This window comes from Crinia signifera, chromosome 19, assembly GCF_055691185.1.
Source record: "Crinia signifera chromosome 19, ASM5569118v1, whole genome shotgun sequence".
Taxonomy (NCBI): domain Eukaryota; kingdom Metazoa; phylum Chordata; class Amphibia; order Anura; family Myobatrachidae; genus Crinia; species Crinia signifera.
The window spans coordinates 59,600,684-59,623,464 of record NC_139226.1 but is presented as its reverse complement, the minus strand read 5'-3'; the positions used below and the strand labels follow the sequence as shown (position 1 = coordinate 59,623,464).

Genomic DNA, 22,781 nt, shown 5'->3' with positions numbered 1-22,781 from the left:
GTAACATGTGCACAGAGAGTTAGATTTGGGTGAGTTATTTTGTTTCTGTGTAAATACTGGCTGCTTTATTTTTACACTACAATTTAGATTTCAGTTTCAAATTGAACTCTCTCTGCACATGTTACATCTGCCTCACCTGCAGTGCATATGGTTTTGCCCATTTTGAGAACAAATTTGTACTGCGATCAGATCTGAATAAGGTCAGATCTAAGGGCCATAATCTGTCTGGTTGCTATGGGCAACATCCCATCTTCAACTTACAGTACATGTCCGCCGGCATGACTCAATGGCCATACGGTATGTGTGCATTCACTTATGATCGACAGATAAGTTGGCAGATCTGGTATTGCCCTCATGTACCTGCTTTTATTTACTTCTCTTCGCTGGAGAAGCAGGAAGTAAGCCCTCTGTCACTTGGCCAAGGGCTCAAAGTGCCACTGCTGCAGCTTTACTGACCAGAGTTGCGTCACTGCACAGTCACTGGTCTGCTGCCTGACCCCACCCAGGCAGGGGGACCTAGCGCTTACTCCCTTCGACAGGTCTAATATTAGTCACAATTGCAGTGGCCGGCTCTTGCTTCACAAGCTGGTAAAGTGGGAGCTGCTTTTTCACCAAGTGGACTTTTATTACATATGCATGATTACATTGTATTAAATTAATATGTTAATGCAAACAGCACTGTGTAATAATAATTCATGTTGCCGTATTTGCAATTTATTTTTATTTATGTGAGTGCAGTGCTGACAAGAGCAGCTGATACATAATAGGATCGGATGACATACCCTCCAACTGTACCGATTTAGTCAGTACAGTACCGTTTTTTAAACGGTCTGTACTGAATAAAAGAAATTGTACCGATTGTACCGTTTTCAGGGGTTAGGTGGCTCCTCCTCCAGCGCCGCATGACAGGCGGTCAGATCAAGGAAGCAGCTACTTTCCCTTTGTGGAAAGGAGGATCTTTGGTGAAGTCACCACCCATGTGACCCGCTGTCCTCATCAGGGGGAGGAGTCAGCACAGAGCACAGTTTTCCTGCTGGAAGCAGTCTCAGTTTGACAGCAGTCGCAGGCACACATTCAGGGGGGTAAACACCCGGCGGCAATGCCCCACCCCTCCCCTACACACCCAGCGGCAGAGCACCCTTCCCCCCACACACCCGGCAGCAGAGCACCCTTCCCCCCACACACCCGGCAGCAGTGCACCCTTCCCCCGTACACACTCGGCACCAGTGTTCCCCATATATGATAGGACAGGACATGCTGCTCACACTGTCTAATAGGACACACCACAGGCCTCTCCCCCTGTATATGACATTAAATGCTGCTCCTCCTGTATAGGGCCCCAGATGCTGCTCCCCCTGTACATTAAAAAACTGCCTACTGCCCAATACACATTAATTAACTGTAAAGGGGGTGTGGCCACTGCCACTTTACCCGAGGCTACACCCACTTTACCCGTGACCACGCCCTCTCCCTAAATGTGTACTGATTTCTGCCCTTCAACTGTTGGAGTGTATGAGATGAGCTCATTCCGTAAGTAAAACATAAGAACGTTGGTAAAAAAAAAAACACACACACACAGTAGTCCAATTATTGTGACTTCCATAGGAAGTCATCTTGGGATTGGCCAGTGACAGAGAGGGCTATCAGCAGCTGGGCTCCATAGTATGTGGACATGACAATACCGCGAGCATTGCTGACTGGGAAACAGAATTTATCAACGGCCAGCACACCGTCCGAAGCCATAAAGAAGATTGACCCCAAAGCAGCAGAGATACATGCCCAGGAGAACTTGTGCGATGCCAAACTGACCCTGGACAGTGCCCTCCATGCCATGGTACAAATCAACATGGAGTATCCAGCCACCATATAAACAAAAGGTCCGCTCAGATATGAGAGAGTTGCAAAGTAGAAGGTGACACCGAACAGAGCAAGGACAATGAAGATTCGAATGTTCAGAGGATAGAAGCCGAAGGCGATTGTGTACATGAGATGGGCCAAGCCAAACATAAGCATTCCTGTAAGAGAACAGAACATGTTTTATGTAAATACGCCATCCAGGTGCTTATTTGGGTTCACACATTGCATGAACATAGGAATATTTTGCATGCAACACTAAAATAGAACAAACAAGCATTCTTTACTCCATCATCATGGAAAATAAATTCCAACTAATCTTTTGAGACTTGATAATAAAAAGCATTGTTATATAAGGGAATAACATTTACTGTACATTATTTAATGCATGAATTACATAAAGCATTGTTTCTTTGTGTTTAAAAACAATTCTATTTTTAGTATCACCAGAATGTATGGTATTAAATAATCCATTTTGCCCCATACATTCTATGAGTAGAACATACAGTAAGTCACTCCTATAAACAGTTCTGCTAATTCGATGCTTTTGGACATTAGTTCCACCCTTTGCACATGATTTTGGGGCAGATGTATTAAGCCTTAACAAGAGATAAATGCAAGGGTGATAAGGACGGAGAGATAAACATCCAGCCAATCAGCTCCTTACTGACTTTTTTCAAACACAGCCTGTAGCATGGCAGTTAGCAGGTGATTGGCTGGATGTTTATCTCTCTTTATCACTGTTGGATATATCTCTTGTTAAGGCTTAATACATCTGCCCCTATAACTGTATATTCCTGCAGGTATACTAGAGAACGCAGTTTATTCAGCAATGATGTCGGTGGACTGAGACCTCTACCAGACCCTCTAACATGACCACTCCAGTCGGGGGCAAAATGATCAGCTCCTATATACCGCCCACCTATTGTCCAGTGTCAAGTGGGACCCTCGCACACGCCAAAGGTATACGGGTACAAAGAGGGTGTGGCCAGATGGGAAATGCCGCATTCCACTTTTTGTCATCATCAACCTTCAGGGTGGGATGGCAGGACAGCCCATCAGAATAGGGATGGTTGGGTTTTGGTTTGCTATCACCTGTCTTGAACTACTGTAGTTATCTGATGAGAAATGTGTTTCCATATAGATGATGGAAATCAATGTTATATGGGGGACGCGACACAGCAGCAGGCATGGGATGTGACCGTGTCAGCGGAAGCCCAGCAATCACACCAGGTAAGTAGCTACAGACATCGCCTTGGTTTATTATTCTGCATTGGCGTGAATATAGGTTCAATCAACAAAATGTCTGCCACAGATATTCTTTACTGCTATGAATGTAATGAAGGTGTTTGTTAGCAGGTGACATCTGAATGAACAACAGCTACATCTATGCAATCAGGTGCCTGGCGTCCCTTACACACTCCTTGACAGGCATCTGGTTCTATAGGCTGAGTTACTGTACAAAAAGGGCATGAATCACATGCACTGTGCTAGGGCCGTAACTAGGGGGGGGCTAGGGGGTCACGCGCACCGAGCGCTGGAGGGTGGGGGCGCTAGTTTGGTGTCCCGGCAGCGTGGTCCCTGGGATGAGCAGCGGGGGTCCGGGGACTGGTGGGTTAATGCCAGGTTCTAGCGGGGTCCCGGGGACTGGTGGGTTAACTCCGGCTCCTAGAGCTGCCGGACGGTGGGCGGGAGGCAGGTTTTGAAAAGACTTGCCGGACGCTGATCAGCATCCGGCAAGTCTTTTCAAAGTCATCAGCGCTTCCCGCCGCCAGGCAGATAGCGCTAGGAGACGGAGTGAGTGAAGGCTGCCGCTACACCAGTCCCTGGACCCCTGGACGCTACACACAGGTATGTTGGCAGCGGGGGTCCAGGGACTGGTGTAGCGGCAGCTTTCACATACACAGCCGCTCGCTATTTGCCTGGCGGCGGAAAGCGCTGATGATTTTGAAAAGACTTGCCGGACGCTGATTGGCTGAATTCAGCCAATCAGCGTCCAGCAAGTCTTTTCAAAATCTGCCTCCCGCCCACCACCCACCGCCTGGCAGCACTAGGAGCCGGAGTTAACCTTCTCCAGTCCCCGGACCCCCGCTGCCTGACCCCAAGGCAGTGATTTTTGGGGGGGGGAGGGGGGGGGGGGGGCGCGTCCAAATGACCTAGTTTCGGCCCTGACTGTGCTGCCTTCTGACTGTGTTTTACAATGATGTTGACAGAAGCAATCAATTGGTGAGTAATCGCCGGGCATGCAATTTACATCACTAATCTCAAAAATGCTTTTACTTGACGTCAAAAGTCCTAAAAATACAAAATATCCCTGTATTAGTATTATTCAGTTAAATAAACAGTGACATTCATAAAGGAGGTATAGGACTAAAAATTTCTACAAAAGGCTTTTCAGTTTGTGTTGACATTTTACCTTTCCCATGGACCTATCTGTAGGTGATTGCAAAGATTTTCTATTGGTGCTCACCCTGGAACATCAAATTGGACTGAGGCCATATTTCTGAAGAGATCAACATAAACATGGCAAAGGTGCAGAGGACAGCAAGCAGTACTATTTTTCTGGAAAAATAGGTTGAGGAACTCTGGGAGATATTTACAAAAACGTATATTGATATATAGATATCAGGGAAAAAAATTATAGATAGATTGTATATATACTGTATATACATAATACATACAACAATTATGACACGGGACATGTGTTTTAAAAAGTATATCTTGTATCCTCACAACGTGGGGCCCCAAATACTTCCTAATCAGTGTTAATACTCAAATGTCACTTTATTTATATTTGTAATGTTATTTGACTGTTATAACGTTGAATTTGTATGTAGAGTAGTTGAGATACACTGAAATAATAGTAGAGGTGCGTAATACACTAAGCTTTGCTCCCTATGTGGTGGGGGCATAATTGGATATGATTTCCAATTCACAGCCGATAGCGTATATTAGCAGTATATATTAATAGAAAGCACAATGTGGCTAATCACCCGTTTGAATGTAGGGCATGCCAGACAGCTTTTTCACAACAAAACTACCGTTGTGCTCACCCGGTCTGCTAAATAGCGTATACACAGGGAGATGGTATTGCTGGGTATAGCGTCATGCGCTGTGCCCGGCTTAGTACTGCTGGCGGCTATAGACGATGCCGTCAAAACACCTATCATGCTGGAGCTTGTGAGACACGGTGCTAGTAAGTAGCACGCCGTGTCACTGGCCAGTCTCTCTGTGGGTCAGACCGCCGGAGTGCAACTCTGATATTTTAAGCTAAACAGATCAAAATACATTCATTTTGGGAGTAAAGGGGAGTGGGGCACACACACGAAGTGTACAAGTCGGCGTACGCTTCGCTAATGAGCTTTCTCAGGACCTAAAACAGATTTATTCTGGTACCATCTAAAATACCAGGGTCCACCAACCACTATTCTTTTCATTTCGCTACCCTGTGCGATTAACAACCACCCCCCCCTGTTCTTTTATACTGTATATACATATATATATATATATATATATATATATATATATGAGGGTTGATCAATAAGTACCTGTTTTTGAAGACGGGTGGTGTTTCTAAAGGAAAGTTGGTACTACTACCATCTTTCAAACAACGCCACACCAAATTTCAGATTGATTCATAGGTTAGTTTTTTAATCCACCATGACAATGCACCAACTCGCTCATCCGGTATTGTTGCAGCCAAATTGCATGAATTGTGCTACGATTTGTTACCGCATCCACTGTACGCGCCCAACTTGGCTCCCTGTGACCTCTTTCTGTTCCTTGGGAGAAAACCAGGGCACCTGGAGGAAACCCATGCAAACATGGGGAGAATATACAAATTTCCCACAGTTTGCACTGTGGTGGAAATTGAACCCATGACCTCTGTGCTGTGAGGGTATAATGCTACCCATTACACCTACCAGGGTTGCCATATTGGCGGGGCTGGCAGCAGTGCTGCAAAATGAGGTGGAGCTGGGGGCTACCTGAAGAAAGGTAGAGGGGTGTGGCCATCACTGTGCCCCTCGCTGTGTAATGCTGGTATTACAGGCATTGCACGGGGGGGGACCCCCACTGAAGGGGGATGTGGGAGGCTGCTACCATTGCAGGGGACTTGACTGACGCCAACTGCACTAGTGTTGTCTTCATATATATGATATTGATTAAAGTGGAGCTATATAGTTAAGGTGACATTGATAGCTCTTAATTTTATTGTGGGGTCATTATTAATTCCAGAATTTAATGCATTAATAATTAAATGTTGGACTGGTTATTATTAGAGAAAAATGGAAGCTATTTATCAAGTGTTAATGCTTATTATTTTCTGGAGGTGTCCCGTGGGTTGGTACAATTTTTATTTTTTGGGGGCCAGCCAGCAGCTCAATTAGACTAGTTGCCAGCTAAGAAGCAGGCAGATGATGCTCTCTAGAAGCAGAAACCCCAGAGGTATCCTATCAATCCAGGTTACACAGAGGGGGGCTGCACAATTATTGGTATATCAGGCTTTTGTCATACCTAACAGATAATTGCTGTGGATTATTGCAACATGATCTAATTTGCACTCAGCAGGGCTGGTTCCGAGCCACACTGGCTGACTATTTGCTGATTGGTTGGTACTATATTGCTCTCCAAGAGTTAATTCATGTCTCCATGTGAGTCTCAATGTTACTTTACTCCAAGCTTTGATAAATCCCCCCCCCCCCCCATAGAAGTAATTTTCGAGCCAATTTATGAACAGCTTACCAATGAGGAAATACTCTGGCCAAACCAAGCAGATGTCACCAGCTGCAGAGAAGAGAAGCCCAAGAAAGATCTTCTTAGCGTACGGGCTAAACCTGCCTACACCAACGGAATGGACGGTGGTGAAAAACCCCAGGCTGAGAATCGGCAGACACTTAATCAGAGCATTGTACCAGTCAGGCTGAGAGAGTGGGATCCACAGCACAAAATAATTACATACGCTCATCAGGAAAGGCAGCAGCTTTGGGACGGTGTTCCTTACCTACACAGAAAAGAAACAATTACACTGTATTATGCAGTGGCGTAACTATAAATTTTGCTCCCCCCTGCCCGCTCCTCTCCATCATGTTTCCCCAGCGTGTGACATGATGATGTCACACACATAACGGAGAAGCTGAAGCAGGAGAGAGGCAGAGAGACCAGCAGACACTGCTGCTTCCCCTTCCTCCAACATGTCCCAGGCTGCCCCAGCACGCCCATCCACCTGCCCATCCCGTACACAGTAGCCAAAAGCCGGCTCTGTCTACAGTCAATTGAATCAGTGGGGGGATTTGTCGTCTCTGTCATGGTCGTGCCCGCGCTGCAGATGACTCACCTCCGGTGATCAGCCAGTGGCAGGCAGCAGCATGTCAGCGCATTGAGTGGGTGCCAGCGCCCACACAGACCCCGCTGCAGCTCGCTCCCCCAAGTAGCAGCTGTGACTGCCTTACAGTAGTTATGCCACTGATATTAGGGTGACTGAATACTTTGTGGAAGATTGTATGTTCTTGAATTGAGTACTATCTTCAAGTCTCCTACATACTGTATGACAAGAGGATTGTAGCAGCATAAACCTTATACATAATAATAATAATAATAGTATTATACTGCTTTCACATTGCCTAAATGTTTAAGACCCGGTATTTTGAATAGGTATTTAAAATGGGTCTGAGCCACTAAACCCCTTTCACATTGCAGGTGAAATCCGGTATATTACCGTTTTAAACCCCTTTCTCGCTGCACATAAATACCGGGTCTCAAGCAGATTTGCAGTGTGAAAGCAGCTAGGAGAACAGGACAGACAGTAGCTATAACACAGAGCAGTGCATATGTAATGAGCGGGAGCCGCTCATTACATATGCACATATTTAATGAGTGGGTCACGCTCATTAAATACGCGCATATGAATGAGCCACTCATTACATATGTGCATATGTATGAGCCGCTCATTACATATGTGCACATGTAAGGAGTGGGACCCGGGCATTACACGTGGGGGTCCTGCTCATTAAATATGCACATATGTAATTACTAATGATCAGCTCATTACATATGCACATATGTAATGAGCGGGTTCCTCTCATTAAATATTCACTGCGCTGATAACCAGCTCAGTGCTCACTGCTGCCTGAGTCTCATATGGCCCAGTTCAGAGCCATTCATGCTGCATAAAAACGGCTCTGAACCGTGTAGGACTCTGCTTTTTACCCATTTGCAAGTACCAGTTATTTGTAACCGGTAAATGCAGACTGGTGATTTTACACTGCAGCTCTAACCGTTTCAAAAGACTAAAAAACGGTTAAGAGCTTCAGTGCGAAAGGGGTATTATTTCATAGCGCTTCCGACTACAAAAACAATCTAAGACGTTGGGTGTTTATTATATAAGGCTAATAAAGCTCTGCAGAAATACTTGAGTAAAGCTTGAGCCTATTATTGCAAGGTTTGTAGAGAGGAGTCTTTGGAAACATGTAAGGAAGCGGGTTCTAGAGAGGCAGTGCAGCAAGTCTAAAACAATTGACTTTTAAATGAAGAAATAAATGTTCTAGGTCATGGTTGCCTACCTGACCCTCTCCTTCAGGGAGAAAATGCTCTGTTCCTGGACTTCCCTGGTAATGTATGATTGCCATCACCTGTGGGGGAAACACCTTTCGGTACTTGTTTCCTAGAACGGCCACACCGATTTTGATCGGGTCGGTCGCATCGCGTCGATCGCATCGCATGTGACCAAATCGCGATGGTCCCGATTTTTACATTGATTGAAATGTGAATAGGGTCTCTGGGACCCTATTTTACATTGGATTCAATGTAAAATTCTCCCCAGACCCCAATTTTAACCCCCTCAACGGCACCCCACGATTGACGCCAACCCGAAGCGTGGCGAGCGTAGCGGTACGCATCCTCCGACCTTTTCATACCCCTACTATCCACGTCGGCGTGGAGTTGAGAATATAAAGTGTGGCGAGCGCAGCGAGCCAACGAGCCCGAAGCGTGGCGAGCGGACGCGTATAACTTCACAGGTATACGCGTCCGCTCGCCACTCTTTATATTCTCAACTCCACGCCGACGTGGATAGTAGGGGTATGAAAAGGTCGGAGGCCCCGTACCGCCGCCCCTCGCGGGCTCGCTATGCTCGCCACGCTTCGGGTTGCCATCAATCGTGGGGTGACGTTCACAATGGGGGGGGGGGGGGGCATATACAATGAGAAATCTCCCATTTTTTCCCGGATTACAATGTTAAAAATATTTTAACATTGAACCCTATGGCAAAATCGGGTCCATCGCGTCGCGTGCCATGTTAATGCACCTGACCGACGCGATGGACCCGATTTTGCCTTTGCCGGCAAAATGGACCTGATTTCAAAGGAAATCGGGTCCATCGGGGGTAATCGTGTACCTTAAGTTAAGGTACACGATTACCCCCGATTGTGGCCGTTCTAGGAAACAAGTACCCACCTTTCTTATCAATTACCTAGCTTCCACAGGTGATGGCGATCATACATTACCAGGGCAGTCCAGGAACAGAGCATTTTCTCCCTGAAGGAGAGGGTCAGGTAGGCAACCCTGTTCTAGGTACTGATAAAGCTGGGTGCACCCTACTTGATTTTTATAAGCAACATAAATGGAAGGGATGTGGATCAGTTGGTCACCAGCAAGTTGTTAGACAGTCATTAGGTCAACACCATTAGGTCGACATGCATTTAGGTCAACATGCAGGAAGGTCGACATGGGTTAGGTCAACAGGGCATCAGGTCGACAGGGTCATTAGGTCAACAGTCAAAAGGTTGAGATTTTCACAGTTTTTTTTACCCGAATGTCGACATGGACACCGGTTAAAATGCACCGCAATCCCCTCACTGCGCTTGCCATGCTTCGGGCTCGGTGCCTTGCTAAGCTTGGCACACTATTTTATTATCCCACCATGCCCTGGATGGTAGGGCATGAAATACAACCTGTCGGCGCAAAAAACTGTGAAAAAACCCCATGTCGACCTTTTGACTGTCGACCTAATTAAGGTCGACCTAAATGCATGTCGACTCAATGTCTAACTACTTGCTGGTGACCCAATGCCCTTATCCTCATAGAAGGTTCCTTGGTCCTAGCAGTTTTCTAATGCAATTTTAGCAGGACGAGTCTCAAGTAGGGGTGAGCTGATTCGGTGTTACTCGCATTTACTCGGTTCTTTTCACCAAACTATCGTATTTTCAGATTTTTCTGATTGGCTAACGCCGTCACGTGTTTTGGATAGCCAATTAGATCCCATTTTGAGATCTGAGAAAACCAAACTTGCTCACCCCTAGTTTCAAGTAAGCTGGGTGTTCTCATGCAAATGAGGCTGTAATGCGGATGCAGGGGGGCAGGCAGCTGACATCACCGGATGTCCGCTGCCCACCCAGTTCCTTCCCAGCATGCACGCATACTGTATGTAGGTGACTTGAAAGTCACTTTTATATGCATGCACCTTCCACATCGCTCGATGGTCGGCGAATGGATGTTACTGTGTAACATCCATTTGCAAACCCCTGTGTGCGATTCGCCCTTGCGAATTAGTGATGCCTTTCGAAACAACCCCTTAGTGTAATTAATATTATATTCCATTGGTTACACAAAATGCAGCACTATTGGACATCTTATATGCTAATCAGTTTGCATGATATTAATGTGAACCAGTAGCTTCTCTAAACTGAAAAATCAAAACATACATTATTTTCATATATAAAATCAAGAGTAAGCGGTAAGAAAAGTAAAGCCGCATACACATTGGTCAACGGGCACTTCCATCGCAATCATTAATGATATCGGTGGTAAGCCCAGACAAACAAGGCATACACACTAAATAATATCATCAGTGACATCACCCACCCCTGGCTGCTGCATGCCTCGTTGACAATATAATAAACATTGAGCATGCCGCAGATGAAATATGGGGACAGTTAACCATAATGCACGTACACACTATGCAATATTTAAAAAGATATTGCATAAAAAGGCCAAAATTAGCTATTTCTTAAAAAGTCAGGTACTTGTGACTTATCTGGGCGCCCAATGTTGAAATTGTATGCCAGTACCCTAAGCATGTGATTTGACGCGCTTTCCCTTGAAATTCCCTTGAAGAGAAAATCGCGTTGCATTGTATGCTATTGTATTGCATGCGATGCGATTTGATTCGATTTTAATATGTACAGGCACCCAGATGCCTGTTTCATATGTGAAATGGCCCCCCAGACCCCATTTTTAATTGTATACCCACCCTGATGGCTAAATGACCCCCATTGTTAAAGCCACTCCACTATCAACGCCAACCCGAAGCGTGGCGAGCAGCGGCGGTACGCGTCCTCTGACTTTTTCATACCCCCACTATCCACATCAGGGTGGAGTTCATTTTATATAGTGTGGCGAGCGCAGTGAACCACCGAGCCCGAAGCGTGGCGAGCGCACCGAGCCCCGCGAGGGGACGTGGATACCTTCACAGCTATACGCGTCCCCTCGCGGGCTTCACAGATATCCGCGTGCGCTCGCCACGCTTCGGGCTCAGTGGCTCGCTGCACTATATAAAATCAACTCCACGCCGACGTGGATAGTGGGGGTATGAAAAGGTCGGAGGACGCGTACCGCTGCGCTCGCCACGCTTCGGGTTGGCGTTGATAGTGGGGTGGCGTTAACAATGGGGGGCATTTAGCCATCAGGGTGGGTATACAATTAAAAATGGGGTCTGGGGGGCCATTTCACTTATGAAACAGGCATCTGGGTGCCTTTACATATTAAAATCGCGGCAAATCGCATCGCATGCAATCTGATTGTATGCGATGCGATTTGACGTGATTTTTAGGTGCGATGAAGAAAATCGGGCACCCAGATAAGTCACAAGTACCAAAAGTCATCTAGTGTGTACGTGGCTTTACAAGGTTATATCACTCATTTTCTATACGTATTAAGGAAAGTATATTAATAATGCCTTCCAGGGACACAAACTGTGAATATATAGTTAGGGGCGTATTATGTTAATAAGCTGTAGACTTATCAATGGTCCTTGTATTAACTATTATATTTGTTACCGGTGCTGTAATTAATAAGTAACTTCAAATTCAGTCACCATAGACACACACACCCAGCGCATGCGCAATAACAAAACATCGGTCTCTGTGCGAATGAGCGTCCACAGCGAACAGACCTGAATAAGGTTCTAAGTGTAATCCCCCCAGCTACGGTGATGCGCGGTCCACATCATCGGTATAGCTTTATACTGCATGCAGTATAATCTAGTCATTGCCAGTGACTGGCTTTGAGAGATCGCTCAGCACACATGGCTGGTGCATCGCTGTGTGCGGAGCGGTCCGTGCTCAGCAGTATCACTCAGTACAGAGGCTCTCTCACCCTGGGCCAGATGCTCTAAGCTTCAGAAGTGATAAAATGGAGAGTGATAAACAGCCAGCCAATCAGCTCCTACCTGCCATGTCACATACTGTGTTTGAAAAATGTCAGACAGGAGCCGATTGGCTGGCTTTATATAACTCTCCATTTTATCACTTTTGAAGCTTAGAGAATCTGGCCCCCTGTGTGTATGGGGCATAACAATTACGATCTCCGTGCTAACCCCCCCCCCCCCCCTTTCTTTGTTCCCCAGCTGCCAATAATAGCAACACTTACAGTAGCCTGGGATTTCTTCTTATGTCTTGAGCTTGTCTCTAGAATATCCATGTTTCTTATTAATAATAATAATGCCGATCACAAAACAAAACTTCATCAGTATCTGCCCTTTTGTGGAATTGAAGAATAATTGAAGTCTATCTGCGTACACATCATGAACCAGTTACACTTTAACCTGTAATCTGGTGGCCTGGACTTTTAACTTAACCAAAGTGTGTCCGTACTGATAGTGGGGTGTCTGTGCTTCATCTGTCCGGGCAAAGAGCAACAGTAATGAGACATAAGATATTGTGACTCACAGGTAAATGGCATGCAGTCACAGGCATTATTTAAGGTCCATACACACTGGGCGATTATGCCCATATATACACACTGAGAGGCTTTCTCCCTGCCCGGCGCCGACGGAGGGGGGTTGGACGGCTTTTCAAAGCACAGAGCTATGGAAAGCCATCCTGAAAGCCGCTCATCTGCTGGTATAACGGCTTTTCCGGCGATGATGCGGGAGTGCGCAGCAGCGATCACCGCCGGCGCATACACACTGGGCGGCTTTGAGCTGAAAGCCGCTCAAACTGGGTGTTTTGAGCGACTTTCAACTCAAAGTCGCCCAGTGTGTATGGTCCTTTACAGAATATCAATCCACATAAATAATTAAAGGTATATACTTCAAGGTATATACGTGGAAACTACAATATGGGTAAGGGATAGGGTGGCCAATCCCGGGATCGGTGGGATCCCGGGATTTGGCCCCTAAAACGCCGGGATTTAAATCCCGGGATTGGAGTCTCCAATCCCAGGATTTCGAGATTAGACTGGTTAGCTAGTGCTCAAACGCTGCCCGGCTTCTCCCATCCCGGGCAGTGTGGCTCTGCGCAGCGTGATGACGTCAGAGGTCATGATGCGCAGGCCACACAACAGCCTGACTCCGCGCTGACCTCTCGCCACCTCCAAGACCGCCCACCCACCGAGGCTGACCCCCGTACCATCGCCCGACGTCCACCCGCCCAGGCTGCATCATCCCACCCACCCAGGCTGCATCCGCCCGACCGCACCACACTTGTAAGTAAATATGCGGGCGGCTGGGGTGGGTTTTTGCATAAGGGAAGCCAATCCCAGGATCCCGGGAATCCTGGGATTGGGCATTTTTCAATACCGAATTCCGGGATTGAAAAAATGCCCCGGGATTGGCATCCCTAGTAAGGGATATGCAGATATTAAAAGGTATTTTCAACACAGATGGGGAATAAGCATCATATATTACAGATCATATTTCATGTTCTTGTTTCAGTCCCGGTCACTGAAGTCGTCACTGAAAAGGTCAACATGTATTAGGTCGACCAGTGAAGGTCAACATGCCTTAGGTCTACACTCAAAAGGTCAACGTGGCTTTAAATAGTCCACACAAGCATCAGGTCGAATATTGGGAGGGTCGACATTCAAAATGTCGACATGTGTTTCCTTTTTTCATTTGCCTACAGGCTGTATTTCATACCCTACTATCCACTAGGTGAGCAATAAGCGGCCCTCCAGCTGTTGAGAAACTACACATCCCAACATGCATTGCCTTAGTTTTGCAATTTGGTCAAGATAAATTGATGCAAGGCATGCTGGGAAGTGGTTTATCAACAGCTGGATTATTGCCCAACCTTGCACTAGGGCATGAGACTATAAAAGTGCCTGAAGCATGGCGAGTGCAGCAAGCCAGGCACGGGGACGCGGTACACCTATGCGGTGTCTGACATTCGTGACAAAAAGGTGGAAGCCTCATGTTGACCTTTTGACTGTCAATCTTCTCAATGTTGACATAATGACCCTGTTGACCTAAAGCCATGTCGACCTTTAGAGTGTGTCTACCTGTGGCGACCTAATGATCCACACCCAAGAGAGAAGGGGTAGTAGGGGAGGAAGAGGCAGGACAGTGCTGATTTAACAAATCCCAGTAGATTTCCCAGACTGGACAAAACTACTGTGGATGTTACTTCAAAACTGGTGAGGCCTGATGTGCCCAGTACCTCTAGCAACCAGGGGAATGGCACATCAGACTTAGTGGGGGCAAGGGAGTCAGGGAAAACAAGGCAGATAGTGGTGGTAGGGGATTCTATCAGCTGTAAGACAAATAGGCCAATCTGCTACCGGGACCACGATAGTCGAACAGTCTGTTGTCTTCTGCTCGGGTACAGCACATTGCGGACCGGGTGGACAGATTAGTGGGGGGGGGGGGGGGCGCCTGAGAAAGACCCAGCGGTCATGTTGCATGTTGGCACAAATGACCAAGTTAGTGGCAGGTGGGGTATTCTCAAAAACGATTTCAGGGAATTGGGATGTAAGTTAAAACAAGGACATCCAAGATAATTTTCTCAGAAATAAGCAGCTTTGTCAATCAATCTTGATTGACAAAGCCGCCGTGTGTGTGCAAAAGAAGGGTTTTACAGGATTCTCAACCTGTACTTCATTTAAATAGGTATCTCTATGTAGAGTGTATGAGCATTGTGCAACTGTCCAAAGGAGAGACTGCCCATTCAGTTGCTGGGCAGTCTGAATGGGTAAACCCAGGTCCCGTTCACTGCTATGGAGGAGGCAGCAGCGTCAACTTCAGTGCAGTTGGAGAAAGTGCGCTATATAAATAAAACTTACTTACCTCCTCCCCCGCATTACAAGCCACCGGTCAGAGGTGGCTGATACACTAACATTAGCCTGGCTAGGAACATTTTGTACCTCCATGACCAGGTCTGCTATGGACTGGGCCATAACCTTTGCCCATATCAGAAACACCTCCTCTGGTGGAGCGCCCATGGATGAAAACAGCACAGGCACAACAATCTCACAATCTGCACACAGGGCTCCCTCCACTTCACTCCCTTTAAAAAGGAGTTTGTCAGAAAATTGAAAACATGAATAAAATAATACAGTACAGCCCGTTTCTGCTTCTACGGATTACTGTATTATCCTAGAGTCTCAGCACATTCATGGATGCCTGGTCTCCCTCTTCTGGGCACTGCAGCGGGGTGGGTTGAGCTGAAACCCGCTTCTGGAACTGCTCTTAATACCAGTCCTCCAGCCTTGTAACCATAAAGGGCACTCAGGGTAAAACATAAGGCTAGGAAAAATATTTATATCATTTGCTGCATAATAATGTCCATGGTAAATGCATCCACATTCAAAACCAGTTGTTCCCAAACAGGGTGGCATGGCGGGGAACATGTGCGCCAGACGATTGTGGTCCAAGGACCAAATCAAATGATTGTCGGTCGATGTTGTTGGCAGTACTGCTTGCTATCCAGTCCCTGGGCCGACAGTCACTAGGTCGACACCTATAAATGGTCTACCCTAGGCAGACAATGAGAAAACTGCAACACAAAAGGTTGACATTGACATGGTTGACACGGAAAAGGTAGTCATGAGTTTTTCATGTTTTTTTGTTTAGAATGACTTGGTTCATACTTTACCGTCCAAGTGAGAATAGTGTTAAATTCTAATAAGAGGGCCGGGTGCAGCGAGACACGGTACACATACATTGTCCATGTCAACGTAGACACCAACATTTTTTGTAAAACCTTGTGTCAACCATGTCAAGGTTTTCTTTGTGTCAACATATTTAGGTCTCTACCTAGTCACTGTCAACCCACTATACCATAACCTGCTGCTCTTGCCTATCAAAAGTAAATGGAGGTGCAGAAGTGTACCCCTGTCCGCCACCACATAAGCAAAAGGAGAACAAGGAAGAACAATTTATTTTATTTAATATGTTTCGGACGTTCTCAATAAGAAACATGTGGGCTAGGTGCGTTGTGAAAAAAATCTCAGATTCTTGGATGCCAGGTTTAAAAAAAAAAAAAAAAAATAGTTTAGGATTAGGGATGATGTTCTAATCATAAAGGTGGAACAAGGGTTCCTTGGGCCAGTTGCACAATGCTCATACACTCTACATAGAGATCCCTATTTAAATGAAGAACAGGTTGAGCATCCCTTATCCAGATATCAATTATGCAAATTATTCCAAACACCATAGTTTCCATAATGTGAAATTATAAAATATAGAATTTTTTTTGCTAAAAGCACTACAGGGGGGCAAGATATGTAACTGGCACTACTGGGGACAAGATATGTAACTGGCACTACGGGGGAGGGACAAGATCTGTAACTGGCACTACTGGGACAAGATCTGTAACTGGCACTACGGGGGAGGGACAAGATCTGTAACTGGCACTACGGGGGACAAGAAATGTAACTGGCACTACGGGGGACAAGAAATGTAACTGGCACAAAACATGTGCAAGAAAGGATTGCTTGCCATCCAATTCAGTGCCTGAGATAGTACACAAACTTTGTTTCATGTTTTGAAACCTTGTTCAATGCACAAATATATTTGTGTGTATTTCATGTGTCTGATGTTCTTATACAACATAAATGCTAAATACCTCATTGAAATATAAAAATATTCTGAAATACGGAATAATCCATTATCCAAAATGCTTCTGGCCCCGAGCATTTTGGATAAGGGATACTCAACCTGTATACCAAAACAAAATATCTCACAGTTGTCAGAGGTTTGATCTTGCTTTAAAATCTACTCTAACCTACTATGTGTTTCTCCTGCTACCATAATTATGTTGCATACTTGAGTAAAATGAAGTGGTCTGCCTGCGTGAGCCAGCAGTTCCCTGTGACTGCTTTCAATACAAAGCACTAGCATGAATTACTACCGTATGATGTGGAGGATTTGTAGAATGACAAGCAGGAGGTGCCTTTACACAAATGAAAAGTGCTAAGGAATGGAAACCTTTCTAAAATAATGCTTCAAATGTGACTGAGAGCCTGATTCAAGCCGGTTAGCAAGGCTGAATTTTTAGCAGACGGGCAAAACCATGCTAATATGCAGGTGGGACAGATGTAACATGTGCAGAGTGTGGCACATGTTGGTGGGGTGTGTTCAAACTGAAATCTAAATTGCAGTGTAAGAATAAAGCAGCCAGTATTTACCCTACACAGAAACAAAATAACTTCTCCAAATCTAACTCTAACTGCACATGTTACATCTTCCCCACCTGCAGTGCAGCACGGTTTTGTCCATCTGCAAAAATTGCAGCCTTGCTAAACAGGTCTGAATCAGACCCAGAGTCTCTAAGGATAGTTCTATTAAGTGAATACATTTGCAAATTCACAGAACAAAGAATTCCTAGAGGTTAAAACAGATGTTACATAAGAAACATTGGGGTTGATGTATCAAGGAGTGAAAACAGTGGAGAAGAGCACCAGTGAAGAAGAGAACCAGTGGAGTGGTTGCCCATGGCAACCAATCAGCTTCTACCTTACATTTTTAGATCATCAATTTTAAATGCTACCTTAAAGCTGGTTGCTTGCTATGGACTTCATCTCTACTCATCCTCTCCTCTTTTTAATGCTTTATGCAGGGGTTCCCAGGTTTTTTTGAATCACGGCACCATTGAGTTTCAGAATATTTTTTGTGGCACCCCTAGGTCAAAGGTTTGTTACCAAGAATTTGTTAGGAGGAAAAAAAATATTAAAATTAAATAAGTTGTGTTTATATGTCCTCTTTAGGATTCGTTATGTGTTAAGGAACATGATTCACATCCGTTTATCCACATATTTTATAATTGGTAGAACTATAAAAATATTGGATAACGGATTTTGCCTGTTACATTGACCATAAATAATTTTAATTGGTTCTGGACCACCAGCCAGAGGCACCCCTGCAAGTAATCCGTGGCACCCCAGGAAGCAACATTACGGATGGTGTAATGGTTAGCATTACCGCCTCACAGCAATGAGATCATGGGTTCCATACCCACCATGGCCCTAACTGTGCAGAGTTTGTATATTCTCCCCGTACTTGCGTGGGTTTCCACCCGGTACTCCGGTTTCCTCCCACAATCCAAAAATATACCGGTAGGTTAATTGGCTACCAAAAAATTAACCCTAGAATGTCTGTGTGCATGTACATGTGGTAGGGAATATAGCTTGTAAGCTCCACTGGGGCAGGGACCGATGTGAATTGTCAACTATTCTCTCTGTAAAGCGCTGCGGAATCTATGTGCGCTTTATAAGAAACTGCTAATAAATAAATAACAAATAAATTATTGCATATATTTACATTCTTTATAAACTTGCTTTCTACAGAATGTGCCGGTGTATAGCATTAAGCTAGAGAAAATGTATAAATCTTGCTGCAACTGAAGCAAGGGATAAAAATGTTGGGTTATATTAATATTGCGTGCATTCATAATCTGTTAAGAAGATTCATACACATACTTTTACGAATATTACCCCCAAACCAACTTCCACTTTAACATGCACACAAATGAATGTATATACACCGTAAGTATATGTATAATTTATTTTTCTTTCCAGCAAAGAAAAAAAATAAAGGACACATATTTAAAATATTCTCAAAATTGCAAAAGAAATATATAAATTATTTGTATATATTTGAATTTTTTTTTTTACATTTTGCTTTTCATTAAAAAACAAAAACAAAAAGTAACGAACATTTCAATTTTACCGCTATGTGGCATAATGACTTCACAGAAATGCCAGGGAAGGCATCAGGTTTGGATGTTCCATACAGAATAGCTTACACCTATATTTCCCTCTTTTACTGTTAAGATGTTCCTTACAAAGTGACTACAAACACAACAGTTGCATGCACTAACCACTAGGGGTCAGTGAAAAGGCACATTAAAATGAAGGTTTTGATTGTTCTCTACTTAGCAGAATATGGCAACACAATGTCAGAAAGGTAGAATTGTACAAAGACCTACTTAAATCAGTATTAGCATCCATGCTTAACCCTTTGAGTGCCAACAATGCTGTGAGCGATCCTCAATATATCCGCTGAAAATACTAGCATCGCTCACAGAGACTGTTCTTTTAATATACATAAATACAAATCAATTAATTGAAGTTTAGTTAAATATTGCACCCCCAAAAAAAATGAACAGTCACTGATGCTGGCATTTTTAACAATCCCTCACAGCAGCGTTGGCAAAGAGTTAATAAGGTTTGCTTGGAAAATGTCACACCTATTTTGACATATCCCTTGGCACTCAAAGGGTTAATCCTCCTTATTGGCAGATGGCGCAATAATGTACCGCAGATGGGGTAAACCGCTTCAAGTTCTGGCACAAAAGAAGCGAATAATAATGTAAGTATGAAAATGCTACATATAAACGGTCGATTGGTTGACAGCATGTTGGTCGACAGTCATTGGGTCGAAACCACTAGGTGGACAAGTTGAAAAGTCAACATGGGTGTAGGTCGACAAGTCATTAGGTCAACACAAGCATTTGGTCGACATGGGGCTTTTCACGGTTTTTCGAGCCAACACCATGCCCTACCACTAGGGTGTGGTATGAAAATGATATATTCTGCCGAGCATAGCGACGCACTGTGCCCGAAGCATGGCGAGCACAGGGGACTTGGTGCTATGTTTCGGTGTCCATATCGACTGTCGATATTCGGGTAAAAAAAACAGCGAAAAACCCCATGTCGACATTTTGCTTGTGTCAAGCTAATGACCTGTTGACCGTGTCCCATGTCGACCTAGTGGTGTCGACCAACATGTTGTAGACCCAATGACCCACACCCATATAAACTTAAATTGTCAGTGGTAGTGGTGGCAGTGGGGAGTGTAACAGAGGAGTATTAAAAAAATAAGCATTTTTAACCCTGTGACAGGAATGTCAAGTCAGATTCTAATATTGGAAAAAAGATGGAAGAGCAATACAAACTGGACCCCCCTCCCCCCCCCCCCCAAAAAAAAGACCCAATGAGTTGTGTTCCTTATACTGTATAGACCACTAAACAATGGGGGAGGAGACTTCAGGTAAAGCACTGAGGTCATCCTGTATTGCCATATCAGCCCTTATTGGCTGTAGGCAGCAAGTGGGTTTCAGATGTTTTGCTCCAATCTCATCCAGAACCTGTAGAACCTCAGTATGAGCAGCTTGTTTTATTCTCCTGTAATTGGGTTAGGCTCAGACTACATAGTATTCCGAGTAGATCACTGTAAATGGACCACAGTACAGAAGGAAGACCGTCCCCCCAGATCATGGCTCTTGGTATGACCTCTCTCACTACTAGGAGCAGTGGCAGGATAGAATTGTTGGCAGGTATGCAGAGGGACAGTCAGCACTACTTGCTTTGCAGTGTAAGCGATATTAAAAGGTAGCAGACATTGCAGGTTATTTGCCATTTTCTATTACACAGCATACAAATATCTAGGTCTAAGCCAGCTGCAAGTCCATCGTACAGATAAAGTGCCACTGTAGGAATATATATAGCACCACTTTGTTTTATTCACAACTGACATGTTAGGTATACATTGTGCCTATCACATCAAACCACATTCCTACAAAGGTGATACTTGATTCCAACAGGTTTCAGAAAATCTAAAAGGAAATCATTGGTCAGTGTAATTTAAATATTAATTTGACCCCCATCCTTCCTTCCTTTTCTACTATTAAATGCGTTGTTGAGATACTGGCTGACTTTTTTTTTTTTAAAGGGGTAATCATTCACAGGGCAAAACCATACCGTGTAATTGCCGCTTTAAAAAGCCGTCATCTCACACTGCTGCTAACATCATTACAGGCCGCCCCATGGAGTCTTTGTACCTTGGAGAGAGAATGTGGATGGAGATAAAGTACCAACCAATCGGCTGCTGACATTTTTTTAAACCAGCCAATCAGCTCCTGGCAGGCAAGAGCTGATTGGCTGGTACTTTATCCACTTTTCCGCTCTCTAAGGCTCTTTTCCGCTCTCTAAGGCTCTAAGTGCATAGACCCCACCCATATTGCTAGAAATAATAATTCAGTATGTTCATCCTCATAATAGACCACGTGCAGTTAGGGGATTTTCACCTTCCAATTTTTGTTCCCCGTGTATGGGAGAAAAATGGAAATGATCCTTTAGTTAGCGCACAGATACACAATTCATTATGCATTACTAAATGTACAAGACCGCTAGAGAAGAAAATGGGATGGGTGCAAATGTCTGCGAAGCAAAGCGGTCTACAAAATACTGTAGTAACTGACATGATGCAAAACTGCTCTCTCATTATGATGCACAATATACACATAGACTGGGTAATGTCATTCCTAATACATTTTTAATGGGTCACATGTTTATGGGAGGACAATAAGGCACTGCTAATATTACTGAGAATATAACAATTTAGGATGGGTTATCTTTCATTGAAGTCCTTTTTTTTTTTTCCTTTGCAACCACACTGAAAGCTATAAAAGCAAAACAAACAGAGAGTATGCTAGGCCTATGTATTACATTATAAACAGCGGGGACACTGAAGAGTTTATCAAAGGCATTTGATTATTCTATTGCAACAGAGGAAAATATACACCTGTGCCCGGCATAAGCAATCCTATAGCGGAGAAACGCTCTCCTCCAGCCAATTATTGCTGCGTGCACGTCTGCATAGAATTAGTCTTTGCTTCTTGGGGCGATAGACCGAGGGGAGAAAACAAATTCTTTTGGTTTTTGACTTCTTGTGCTTAAGCCATATAGAACCTTCCACTGTCCAAAAGGAGTAAAATAAAAATGTATTTATAATTTAAATTTCATAATTTTTTTTCTTTATTTACCGTTGCTACTTTCATATATAAATATAAATATATATAAAAGTATGTGTGTGTGTGTGTGTGTGTGGGAGATTATATAAATTGACAGCTATTAATTTCAGTGCAAAAAAAAATAATAATAATTGTATCATTTTCTGTCTCTTGCTCTCGCAATCAAAACTCTTCTTATATGCAATGGAGTCAGGATTTCTGCTGCGGAACGGTCCCTCTCTTTGTAAGGAGGACCGAGGCTTGGTCTTACAGTATTGTTTTGCAATCCATACAGATACTCAATGCAGATCTTTGGATGTACGGTCATCGGTTTCTGGAGCCTTTCGGAAGAGGACGATCTTTACCTGGCATAATGAGAACGGTAATGAAAATACATTTAGAGAACAAACAACTGTAAAACATACTGTGATCCTAAACCACAAATGACGGCAAACGGAAAACTCATCTGCGAGGATTGGCCAAGTGCAATTTATAAAATAAACGGGGGATTAATCATAGCTCAGCATTTTTTGGATGAGTCATACATCGACAATGCTAGTTCCTTTGCACCCAATTGAGACACACAGGGAAACCTGTGAAGATGGCTGATTTGCGTGCAGTTGGGCATCACATGGGGCCTGGCAGGATATTACACGGAATTTAATCACTAAACAGAAATGGACAAAAGAGGGGGAAAAAAAC

At 44.3% G+C, this 22,781-nt stretch overlaps 2 protein-coding genes across 6 annotated transcripts in view; both read right to left on the bottom strand.

Annotated features, from left to right (window-relative positions):
- Positions 1-1,164: 1,164 nt before the first annotated feature.
- Positions 1,165-12,653, bottom strand: TMEM86B (transmembrane protein 86B). The gene is made up of 3 exons (XM_083161728.1): positions 12,499-12,653; positions 6,598-6,856; positions 1,165-2,015 (listed from the first exon to the last, which is right to left on the bottom strand). The coding sequence occupies exons 1-3, from the start codon at positions 12,547-12,549 to the stop codon at positions 1,588-1,590; spliced, it is 738 nt and encodes a 245-aa protein (XP_083017854.1). The 5' UTR covers positions 12,550-12,653; the 3' UTR covers positions 1,165-1,587.
- Positions 12,654-21,603: 8,950 nt separating this feature from the next.
- The window catches only part of PPP6R1 (protein phosphatase 6 regulatory subunit 1), a 66,535-nt gene continuing 65,357 nt past the window's right edge, over positions 21,604-22,781 (bottom strand). For all 5 annotated transcript variants that reach the window (XM_083162646.1, XM_083162643.1, XM_083162647.1 and 2 more), the window contains one exon: positions 21,604-22,444. In XM_083162646.1, the coding sequence (XP_083018772.1) occupies positions 22,441-22,444 (4 nt within the window). In that variant the 3' untranslated portion in view covers positions 21,604-22,440. The remainder of the gene's footprint in view (positions 22,445-22,781) is intronic.

Coding starts and splice junctions, on each gene's coding strand:
- TMEM86B (XM_083161728.1), bottom strand. CDS start 12,549: ATGGATATTCTAGAGACAAGCTCAAGACATAAGAAGAAATCCCAGGCT. Junction 6,857..12,498: donor AGAAGAAATCCCAGGCTACT/GTAAGTGTTGCT, acceptor TTTTCTGTGTAG/GTAAGGAACACCGTCCCAAA. Junction 2,016..6,597: donor GCCAGAGTATTTCCTCATTG/GTAAGCTGTTCA, acceptor GTTCTCTTACAG/GAATGCTTATGTTTGGCTTG.